This window comes from Tauraco erythrolophus, chromosome 9, assembly GCF_009769465.1.
Source record: "Tauraco erythrolophus isolate bTauEry1 chromosome 9, bTauEry1.pri, whole genome shotgun sequence".
Lineage (NCBI taxonomy): Eukaryota > Metazoa > Chordata > Aves > Musophagiformes > Musophagidae > Tauraco > Tauraco erythrolophus.
In genome coordinates, this window is record NC_141473.1 from 17267180 (window position 1) to 17279302 (window position 12123).

The window sequence follows — 12123 nt, forward strand, 5'->3', positions numbered from 1 at the left end:
ATGCTTCTAATTTAAATATTACTTGCACATACACAGGGGCCCGAGTTTTATATTTAGCTGTAGATGATTAACAATTGTAATACTTATTATTGGTGAGGAAGAAAAAAGGTTCTAACTGGACCCCACAGGGTTATTTTTGTTTGCAACAAGCATATCCCCCAAAGCAGAACTGAAGCCTGTTTTATTCCTCATGTTCAAATCAAACCACCTTTCCTGTAAACTGTTACCTTGTGAGTTAGTGAAAACAATGTAAGCTATATCTCTTGTGATCTCAGCTTTTTTGGCAGGAGAGAGAGAATTGGTAGCATGTTTAATGTCCTTTTTTTTTTTAAAAACTTCATGCAGGCACACATCTATTCTTTGGGTGCAACGTTGAAAGCAGCAATAGAATATGTAGTAGAACCTGAGACAGAATCAGAATTTGGGCAAGATCTGCATACTCTACTGGAACAAATGCAAGAAGAGAATCCTGAAAATAGACCAGATATTGAGGTAAAACAGCCCTCCATAATTTTCTGTTTTAAAAAGTGACAAAAATACTTCTTTATGTGTGCTCATTAACAGAGAAATGGTCTTTATATGTAATATGCTCAGATTTTGCAAGAAAGCTGAGGTTTCTTTCTTTCTTCCTACTCTAATGGAGATACAAGCTGAACAGCAGATGTAAATGTTTTACAGTGATTTCATTTTAAGAGGCTTTGGTGAATACACTTGTGGATCTAAGTTTTCTCATTAATTGTTTCTTCCCTTTTAATATTTAGTTTTCCAAAGAGAGTGAGTCATTAAAAGTAAGAGCACAGGCATTATGCTGTGAAATTTGTATGGTGCCTCATAATGCTTGGATTGCATTTAAGAAGGAGATGGAGCAAGTCATGCCCCAGGAAATCTCTGTTCTTTGGCATGTTCAAAGTGTTACTACTAACTATTTTTTCTGTAAATATATTTATAGATAGTATTTGATTAGATATCTTAATTGTTGGGGTTTTTTATTCCATTTGGCCTCTTATTTTACCTTTAATTTTTAGAACGAATTTGAAGATATATAGGATTTTTCAAGATGATGTTTCCAAATAATTTGCATTCTAAATGTTGGTTACCTAATACAGTGTTGTTTGACATTGATGTGTGAAAGTTTAGCTTTAATGCGTTGCTTTTGCAGACTTTCAGGCTGTAGCCAGAGAATAACAGTTGTCCAAATGTGACTTTTCTTGAATTCAGTTCTTCTAATTCAGAATAGTGCTATGTAGTCTCCTGTTCTTTTTTTTTTTTCCTGAGCTGACAGTGTGTATTCTAAATGATATAGCACCTATGATCAGTACTTTGCAGAAAGACTGCTGCAACAGAAGAATGAATTTTTATAAAGCAAATAATATTGACTCCCTGGTTGAGGACTGCCCAGACAGGAGAGCATTCCTGACATTCATCAACTCCTGTATTTCTATTCGTTTACTTTTGAACATAGTCAGGAAAGGGATTGTATAGCACTCCCTGTTGTCTACAACTGATCTATAGTCCTGAAAGCTATTACTGACTACTTACATCAGCCCCAAAATAGAGTGGGTCAAGGCTGGTCTAGGATAATATATGAAGTTCCTGGTGTGACTATCTGGGGTTTTTTTCCATTCTTTTTCCACTGGGCCCTTTGTTGGGTAGAAAGGAGTGGAGGGAACTATATGGAGGGAAAACCCATAGACTTTCCTATGCTTTTCACTAGACTCCAGCACAACTTGATACCTGTCTCACTTTTCCCTGTCCTTCCTCAATCTCATACTTTCTCAGTCTGATACAACAGAGCTGTTTTCTTCCTTCCACTCACAACAGCAGAAGAGCAGTTGGGCAGATTAATGGGGAAGTAGGAGCTGCTCCTCAGAGCTGTATGAGGTCTCGTCAGTGTTTATCTAGGAACAGTTACTGAGGAAACAGTGGGATGCATTTGGAGAGGCAGCTCTGTTCTACTTCCTGCCCATGGTGACAGATTTTTAAATGTATGAATGTCTGTAGTTAATTGTGTGTGAGACCAGTGCTAATGCCATCAAATGATGCTCAGGCTACAAATTAGAGATATAATATTGTTTCTTCTTCTGATCCAATAATGATTGCTTTCTCTAACTGGGAATCGTACTTCTCAATTAGAAAGCACTAATATTTGTATTTTGCAATTTTAAATGGTTCAGGATTTACTTTTAATGTAACTTCGGTAATAAAAGCATTCATCATTCGGTAAAAAAGCATTCTATGATCATCTTCCCTATGTCACTCAATTCAAAGAAATGGCTGGCTGTTTAAAAAATAATCCACACTATCTTTTTACGTTTTCAGTATGTTATTCATAAAGGATAACATTTAAGATTATTAATTTTTATCAGTTGTTCTTAGTGTTCTAACTGTAGGCTAGAACTTGAACTGTATTAAATAATTTCATGATAGCCCATGGTAAAAATAAGAAATTAATTCATCCATGTATTAGAAACACACAGTATAATGAACAATGCAATAAAGACCTCCAATGTAGCATCGTATAAATTCAGATGTTGAGTCACTTGAGTCAAAATTCACAAATCTATTCATGTTTAAACAAGTATTTAACACTAATTTTCTCTAGAGCATTTTATCATTATGTGAAGAAAAACTGAAGATTGCTTCATCAAGTAATATTTGTCGAAGCTTGTCTGCTGTTGGAAGAAGGGTTCTTTCAATTGAATCATTTGGTGCTTCTCAAGGTAACCTTAAAATGTATTTAGTCTGGAATTTTAGATTGCTTGACATATCGAGAGATTTTTTAAAATACTATGTTTGTGTACTTTCCTATTCTAGGTTCCTTTCTAGATTTTGAAAAGCCATTATTAAATATTTGTGGATTGGGGCTGGGGAGCAAAGGACATAAACTGTTAATGAACATAATTATTATGTGTATTATATTTAGTGTCCTTTACGATTAACAGTGACTTGTCCAGAGAAAATTAATTTGTGTAACATACTATAAAGAAAAAACACTATAAAGATTTACTAGATTAGAAGGTTTAAATATACATTTAATATAAGGTTCTGTTTTTTGCATCTAGATGTCTGTGATAACATGTGGAAGGGAAGAATGTGTCAGAGAAGTTTGGAATCTAAATTATGTTCAAATGAGAAAAACAACATAGCAGGTGATTCGTCTGCAGTGGAAGATGTGACAGCTACCTGTCATAAGGACTCTTCTGTAGTTACTATGGTGACTGGTGGAGAAAGTGGTTTAAAGGAAATGCAAATTGATCTGGATAATGAGAAAACTCAATGTTCCCAACTTGCAACTCAAGCTACAAAGAAGAAAGAAGAGGACAAATATACAGTGTATACTGACAGTTTTGCTAGTGTGGCTTTGGATATAAAATCATGTGTTATTGACCTGGAGAGAGATGGCATTTTTAAGAAAGGTTCTCTGAGAAAAATTAAAACGTTTCCAAAGCTACCGCTTGAACCTGCAGATACAAATAACTTTTTTACTTCTGTAACCAACAGTGGACCACTAGCTAGGAAAAATCACTTGGTAACACATGAGTCACTACCTCTAGACAATAATAATGAGGTTGCTTTTTCAAAGGGAAATCTTAATTCATTTGCTATTAGTAGTCCACCAAAAATAGAACCAAAGAATCACCAGGTTATTGATCTTCGTTTAGAAGCTCCATGTGTATGCACACAGGTTTCTGGCATGAATCTAGAAGAACACATGTCACTTATTAATGGTAAAGAGATAGGTTTTGCTTCATCTGATCACAAAGAAGACTGTTCTGATGCTACCTCTGAAATGCCAAATACGGCTGGTATGCTAAAAGGCCCAAATCGATCAATTGCTGGAGCAAAAATGCTAGACAATTACATGGCATTGGAAGACTCTTCTGAAAGTTTTCAAGGGTCAAACGAAAATTCTTTACCACTTTCTAACAAGATGGCTTCAGTGTTAACAACAAAACCCAGTGGGAACAGATGTGGATCAAACCTAATTAGGTCTCCAGAATTAAGCAACGGTGCAATGAGCGCAAACAATAATGAAGATAATCTTTGTGGAGGCAGAGGGTCAGAAATCAAACTAATGAGGCAGGTAGTAAAATAAAGTCTTCATTATATAGTTGCTGTAGTCACTTATGTGGAGATGAATGACTTAAGTACTGTGTGATTGTTTCCCTCCTCACCCCCTTTAGCATCCTGGGTAATCAAATTTTGCTGGTCTGCACACTTTAAGAGTTAACATTGGAAACAAGGTGATCCTTATTTCCTCTTTAAAAGTAAGTGCTATGGTGAAATTTATGCTATTGCAAAATCAACTTTTTTTTTTACAAATGGAGTATTCTTACTGGTGTGTTAGAGCAGCATACTTAGTAGTTGATTACATCTTTAAGAGAACATTACCAAAGTATATGTAGATTTTTAACTCTTTATGTTACTGTCAATGCATAAGTTTACTACCTTGCAGTGAGCCTCCAGGGGCTTACAAAAATTGCAGTTCCTAACTGAAAACCTGACCTCGTTGAAATCAATGGCAATATCCCATTTGTTTGAGAGGGGAAAAGACTCCATCTGTTTTTTCTTTAAATATATATGTGCATTTAAGTTTTGAAAATTGTACATATCCTGTATCTGTTCTGTGTTCTGAAATTACCACTTCTGTGTTTGCTATGTAGATTTCATGATAGAATTCAAATATGTTTACAATATGGTGGATGTGTTGTCTCAAGCATCTCATTTTTATAAATAGCCGAATAAGAGAGGGAGAGCTGGTATTAGTCTAGCTAGAATTTGTTGATAGATAGTGTAGTATGGTCTCTTCTCTGCTCAAATTATGTATTTTCAGGGTGGACAAGTTTGGTCTCTGACTAGATGGTTTTCTCTTGTGCCACACTCAGTGATGTGAACAATCCACGTGATAGGAGAGCTGCTGGCTAAAAATGCAGGATGGCTTATGCATCTCCAGCCTTGCTGTGACTTGATAAAAATGAGCAGCACAAACTTCACCTATTTCATTTCCAGAGATTATGCTTAGGTGAAGATGTTGCTTTTTTTTCTTACTTGTGTGCTGACAACTCAGCCTTGTTCTCCTTTCCTAATAGCCAGTCTTCCAGCCGTCCCATGCAGTGGCATCTAGGGGTTATTTTCAGTCTGCGTCCATCTCTCTTTTCACCTTGCCCAAACATGTCCACTGGAGTAGTAACCTTAGACTGTCAAGTATGTAAAGACCTTTTGGTTTATCATAGCTAAAAAAAATCAATGCCACATTAAAGATTCTATTCTCACTGCTTTTTTCCCTTTCCTGTCTCTTCTCCCATCAATAACATGCACTTACTAAGTTCATAGTGCAGGAGGATAGTAAATATGGATAAGTACCACATGGCATGGTTTTGCTCTCTGAGGGAGTTAATCATTGTATGCATATTGAGTCCTTTATTTAGTTTTTGATCCTGCAGGTTCGTTCTTCAGACTCTGGGAAAAGATCCATTATTGTAGACACATCTTTTTCTTTCGTTATTTCCCTTTCCTGCTCTGGACTATGCAACCTTACGTATTCAGAAAACAGTGGCAAAGTAATAATCAGATTTATAATTGTTCCAAAGTCTTAGGGGTTTTGGCGATGTCATTTGTTACTCTGGATTACATGAACCTGCTTCATTTGGTAGATGTGGCTGGTATTTCTACAAGGATCATAGCAATTACAGTCACTGACTTCTTGTGGAAAAGCTTGTCAGTATACAGAAATCTAGATATGTCTTAGTATTCAAGCAATAGAAACAACTGCCTTTCATCTTAATGTGCAAATCTCTTTTTTCTGAATAGAGATTTTGGGTTTCTTTAGATGCTAAGCTGTATAAACCTAGGAATTAATTTGCATGTTATTTGTCATGGAGAGGATGGCTAAGATAAGGCCATCAGACCACTATAAAACCACTGCAGCTGGTTTGTTCGGGTTTTTTTGTTCTGTGGTGGTTTTTTGTGTGTGTTGATTTGTTTGTTTGTTTTGGTGTTTTTATTTTCATTCTGATAAATAAAGGTACAACACTTAGGTCACATGCCTTGACGTGGTACTGGGCTTACTTAAGCCTCCATGTTAACTAGAGAGGTGTGGTGAATAAGCTGCTGCCACCTAAGAAAATAAATTGAGTGTATTGATAGGGTTTCTTCTTTAAGAAGGAAAAAAACCCTGTTGAAATAAGACCTATATTCTGTCCTTACTGGATTATTAGGACAACAGTTTAAATCTGGGTACGTGAAGATACTTTAAAAGAAAATATTCTTCCTCAGAATTATAGTTTCCCATAATTCTTGCACAATTTAAAAGCTGAAAGTCCTGTTTGCTTTTCCTGCAACAGCACTTGAGATTAGCACACAGAAAAGTAAACCAAGATACGTTTTCAGGTTATTCTGCCATTCTTCTGAAATCCTCTTTTTCTTCAAATATTTCATCATCAATTTAAATAGTCTTCTTTCAGCCTGAACAGAATTTCGTTCTTCCAAATAAGTAGAAGTGAGGTTGTCGTGCTCCCACTGAATTCACAGGGCAATCACAGTGAATTAGAAGAGGTAACTACTATTCCAGTTACCCTAATAAGCAGTGTCGTAATACATATGATCTGAAATGAAGACAACAGGGTGATGGTTGTCTATGTAACCAGAGTTTTATAGCTGTGTTTTTAGTAGAAGAAAGATTTAATAGATTCATGCTCTATATTCTCTTAATAATCAATACCAGCAAATGTTCAGGTTGTGCCACATAAAAATATTATGCTCTTTAGAGCTTTAGTTAAAGTTCTAAATTAGTCTTAAAAACCCAACACAACAAAAAACCCAACTCTTTGATTATTTAACTGCTGTAGGGAGAAAAAAAGATTTATTTATATCAACATCTGTGAGCAACACCTAGGTTTCTGAAACCAATGTCTGTTCCCTGAACACTGAGCTTTAGCCTAATAATCTTTGTTTTCTGAAGGAGGGCTGTTCATTTTCAATATTCATTGAACTGTATGGCAGACTCTTTTATAAGTTGTCTTAGAGAAGGGATTGTTTTTTTCCTTATGTTTTCAGCTTCTTCCTCTTCTGGAAAACAGATTTTATTCCTCAGGCTTCTGAAATATAGCAGTTTCTGCCTCTGTCTTACCTCCTGACAATTGCAAAACTAAAGCCATACTGTGTTATCCTTTATGCAAAAGTTACAGCTGATGTCTCGGTACACTTTCAAGTTCCCTTTCATTTCTCGTGCCAGAATTTTGCCAAATACTTTAAATTTTTTTTTTTTTTTTGTAAGAAGCTAAACTTGAGAGTTCGTTCATTTACTACAAAGGCACAAAAAGTGCAAAGCCCAACTAATGTGATTTCTGTCTTCTGGGCTAAATGGAAAACACCTCAGAAGACTTAAAGCGCTGCTCTTTCACTAGTTTTCTGTAACAGATAAGCATGATTGCAGCAAATAGAATAGTATCTCTAGCATCTCTTTAAATATTCTTGTTCTTTAGAGAAAGTGCAATGCCAGTCCCATCCGGTTGAAGATCAACCTTGTCTACTCTGGAGAATAGACGATTTTTCTTGCCTGTCAATAATGCTTCTCCAGTGGACAATATTTTTCTAATACCCCAACACTGCTCCTTAATATTATGTGCTTTACTGCTAGTAAGCATTACTAAAACTACTTGCTTGCTTTTGTCTGGCTACTGCAATGTATCTTGTGAGGGTTTTCCTAGTAATTTTTATAGTTTTGCATGCTATAAATAAATATTTTTCACTTCAAGTTTGAGTGGGGATCTTTTATTTCTCTAAACCAATTTCATTCCAATCAGGTGTGTCTCATCTCTAATGCTTCTAAATGTATCTCTGATTCAAATGCTGTGGCCTTTACATGGGAAAGGGTTACAGGAATCTGGCATATATACATTTGGTTTCTGTTGGTCATCATACCCAGTCAAGCATGAGAGAAGTGAAAAGCCATGTAGCTAGGGAATGACACTTCGACGCTGGGGAATAACACCTGAAGGAAAGAAAAGTGTCTATTCCCAGAATAGTACTTATTAAGAAAAAGCTAAGGATGAAAATCTTGATTACTAGGACTGTTAAAATATGCCAGCATTATGTTCATAAAATTAGTACATTGGCATAGTCTGAATGCTTTGAAAAGTTTAGTTACCAACGACGAAATAAAAGATCTGCAGCACTGAAGAAAAAACTCGCTTTTTCCAACAAGTGAGGTTTAAAAACACCATCTTTTTGGCATAAACAAAATGTCACCAAGATGTAGCTTAGGCAATAGTCAGTCATGAGGCTTTTCCAGCTATTCTGTCAAAATTCCTGTGCTTTGAAAAACATTTTCTTATTTTAAAAAATTGGGTTATACAGTTTCTGTTGTGAAAAATGTCTGGTTTAGGAACATGAGAAAAAAATTCAGGAAGAGGCACTGGATTATAATTTTGTTTGTCTCTTTGCAATTTTAACGGTGATATAAATATTTATTAATATCAGTAGTGAAATAGTGCTTTAAATGAAGTGAACTTGAAGCCTATGGATACTGAACAGTTGTATAGAGCTTGCTTTGGCAAAATGTCGGAATAGATAGTAAAGACGCAACAAGGCTACAGGCAGTTTGACTAAAAATTTCAATGATAAGTTTCCAGCACTTCAGATTTATTTTCCTTGGTGTTGAGTGAAGTCTCTCTTGAAGTAGTAATAGCCATGAATCAGAGCCTTGGATGCTAAAAAACAAAGCAAAACAACCAAACCTGAGACAGATGCCTAAATAAGGGAGTTTTAACACTTAAATGTTTACCAAAACAAACAGGTTCAGTGCAATTTGAATGGTGCATTGCATTAAATACCTGCTTTGAGGTTTAAATAAAAAGCATTAGTTAGAAGTGTATTGTGCTTTTCCTTTGAAGGCGGTTTTAACTAGACTGCATGTGTTTTCATCACAGATGTAAGTGTATGATGAACACGTCTTATCCGATATAGGCAAGGTACATGATAACTTTTACAAGATGTTAGAAGGGCAAGTCCCATCCAGTCAGAACTCTCAGACTTCAGATGAACTCTTACAGAATTCTTCTGTTATAGGAAAATGAGCAGTTGGAGTAACTAGGACACTAGAAGCAAGACCTTCTCAGGTATTTTTTTCAGGAATAAAATAATCTTTGATATGGTCAAAGTGAGGAGAGACTTGTATATAGTAAGAGACAATAGCAATGCAGTCAGTTCTTCTTATCACAGGAGAGCAACTAGTATATGAGTACTAGCTAGCAATATTAATATTTAAGTTTATCTTTCGTTAGGATGCTTGACAGAGAGAAACAAGGAGGGCATGCATTAAATAAAGTTCACCAATCTGTAACCAGACTGCATCCTTTTTTCCTGACGCAGGTTAGTGTGGCCATCCTGTGGATGGCAGTGATTCTCACTTCTGCTAAGATTTGCTTTTCCTACATCCTTTTTTTCTTCTGAAACTGATATTCTGTTCTGGTGCCTTTTATCCTCTATTTGTTACCTGTCCATTGACACTTTCTCTTTCTTATCATAAACTTTTGCTGCTGCTCTGAAGGTTTATTCCTATTTTTCTGCTGTGCTTAAGTCTCTTTGTCATTTCATTTCTTCCTCTAGAGAGCTGGGATATCTCAGAAGCGATGAGAAATACCTTTCAGCTTTCTGCCATACAGCTGACTTAAGTCTCCAGTTTAGTGAGAGGATTCTCCTCCCCTTGCTAGCCATTCATCACCTTCTCCTGGAGTGAGAGGTGATTTGTATATGCGATAGAGAAAGTCTGTCTTTCTCCACTGCAGCTTTTAGAGCCTCTAGAAAACATAAACTTCAAGAGGAGGGATTCTCTTAGTGAAATATGTGTCAGTGGTGTGAGCTTATTACAAAAATATTCCCAAATCCCAAAAGCTTCTATATGTTCTACTCAGTCTGTGGAATTTCTCTTTTGATTTCGCTCCGTTTGTGTCAGCTTGCAGGGTGACTTTGAAGATTTGGCTGATTCTTTCGTTGTAAAGTGTGAGCAAAGGCATTTGAGGCTTGTTGAGAACCAGGATGCTACGGAGAGGGGAACGCAGCACTGGTCAGGAATACTAATCAATCAACAGCATTAAGCTCTATTTTGAATGTTCTCTAGACTAATTCATCTTTTGACCATCTGACCTCTTCCTTCCTGCTGTGTATTGATGGTTTTTTCAGATAGTTCAAGAGTTTACTTTATCTAGATATAATGAAGGAACACATTGATGTAAGAATGTTGCACTCCAGATACTGGTGGTAGCAAAATTTGAGAATGAAGCTTAACCCTAGTACCTGACTTCACATCTCTCTATGTTGAAGTTGCTAATTCTTGCAATGTGCCACAATGCAAGATAGGAGAATAAAAGCACCAAATTCATTTTTATGTGTGTTGGAGGTAGGCAGAATATAAAACATTTTAAGTAAATCAGGAGGTGTGTTTGCTGGCGCATCTTGTTAAAAATTTATAGTTTATCTGATTCACCTTCAAGAAATATTTAAACAGTACGAGCCCAAAGTATTACGTTCCTTGAGATCATCTTCGTGTAAAAATTAAATTATCAACAAAGTTTCAGCTACAGAAGTTAATGTGGTTCTCTTTCTCCTCCCCATAGATCGCAGGGAAGCTATTTCTGTTTGTTGATCTTAATGAAAGTTAATGCAATAGTCTGCTCATTACATATTTTATGGTAATATCTAAATAGTGTCTCACTGAAGAGTGTTTCATAGCCAGGATCATGAAAAATTAACTGCAGTAAATGACAGTGCAGAGGCTGATTTGTCAAATGTAATGATGTACTACACTACATTGTGTGTGAGAGACACTCTTAGTCTATTTAGATTTTACAAACATTGATTGGGATATAAAGGTGCCTGTAAAAACAAAGGAACAGTTCTGAGGCTTGAATTTTCGTTTCTTTCTCCTGGCTTCAGTTTTGTTGAGTTTTGTTGGGTTTTTTTTTTTTTTCAGAGTTAATCCTGAATTGCTTCTGGTAGTTCTTTTCCCCAACATGGACTAAAGTTGACTTTTAGAGATAGGGCTGCATATGCAACAGAAAATGTGCAGTGCTGTTTTTTAAAATGGCTGGATGGATCTGATCTAACCCAGAGGTTTCTGCCTACAATGAATTTCTTACTGTTCCTTTGATAGATGAATGGAGATCGTAAAGTCCAGCTGATGTCACGAGCCACTAGTAGCGATAAGCTCTCCTATTAGCACAACTAAGGTGTGTGTGCAGTAGTATCAATGTCAAGTTCTTACAGTCACCACCCCTCCCCCCCCCAAAAAAAAAAAAAATTACAAAATGTAAAACATGATTTCTCTGAAGAACAGCAAGTTTCCATGGAGCCGTATCTTGGTCAAATTAAGGTATTATACCAGGTCTCGAAAGCTAAATTGATAGCCAGAAAAACAATGCTGTACTACAAATTAAGCAGCCAGTGATTAAAAATGGAACAACGTGCTTGGATTTCAAATAACCTGTCATTAATCTGTCAGTATTGTTAAGGTCTTTCACAGAAGAACGAGACATGTTGATGAAATCTTTAAGGTAAGACTTGTAATGCAACTCTCAGAGTAATCAGGATTTGAATGTGCGGTTTTTTGTTGGTTATGATCATTCGGATTTTTATGTTTTTAAGTCTAGGTGGTGTCTATAATTATGTGTCATCTTTGACTTCATAAGAGAGTCTTTCCTTAGTGTGATAAGAGCTTCCAAACAGCTCACTTTTCCTGAAACACTTCTATTCTTGCTGAAATCTCACTTGAATTATGCTTTATTATGCAATTAAGAAACTGTTTGATCTGTACAGCTAACTATGCAATGTTTTTTCAATAAGAAGTATTATTAGTTCATTAATGGAAGTGCAATAAATACCTTTCGTTAATGCTTTTCAAGGGAATGTGTTGTATATTAGAATTTACTTTTTCATTGAATTAGTAAATATATTTGGTTTGTGATAATTTTTAATAACTTTCTGCATCCTCACTCTTTTTTTTCAGTGGATCTCTCTAAAACTACTGTTGTCCTGGTATGGTAAACCTCTGAAGGACTATGAACTCTGGGCGTTATGTCATGAGTGTCTATGTACTCTGCAGACTTGCACAGATTATCCAGGTAT

At 35.9% G+C, this 12123-nt stretch overlaps 1 protein-coding gene across 1 annotated transcript in view; it reads left to right on the top strand.

The window, feature by feature from the left end:
• Positions 1-12123, top strand: part of KNDC1 (kinase non-catalytic C-lobe domain containing 1) — a 62872-nt gene that overhangs the window by 26495 nt on the left and 24254 nt on the right. The window contains exons 4-7 of the mRNA XM_086616595.1: positions 346-492; positions 2603-2720; positions 3063-4084; positions 12005-12119. Of these exons, the coding sequence (XP_086472721.1) occupies positions 346-492; positions 2603-2720; positions 3063-4084; positions 12005-12119 (1402 nt within the window). The remainder of the gene's footprint in view (positions 1-345; positions 493-2602; positions 2721-3062; positions 4085-12004; positions 12120-12123) is intronic.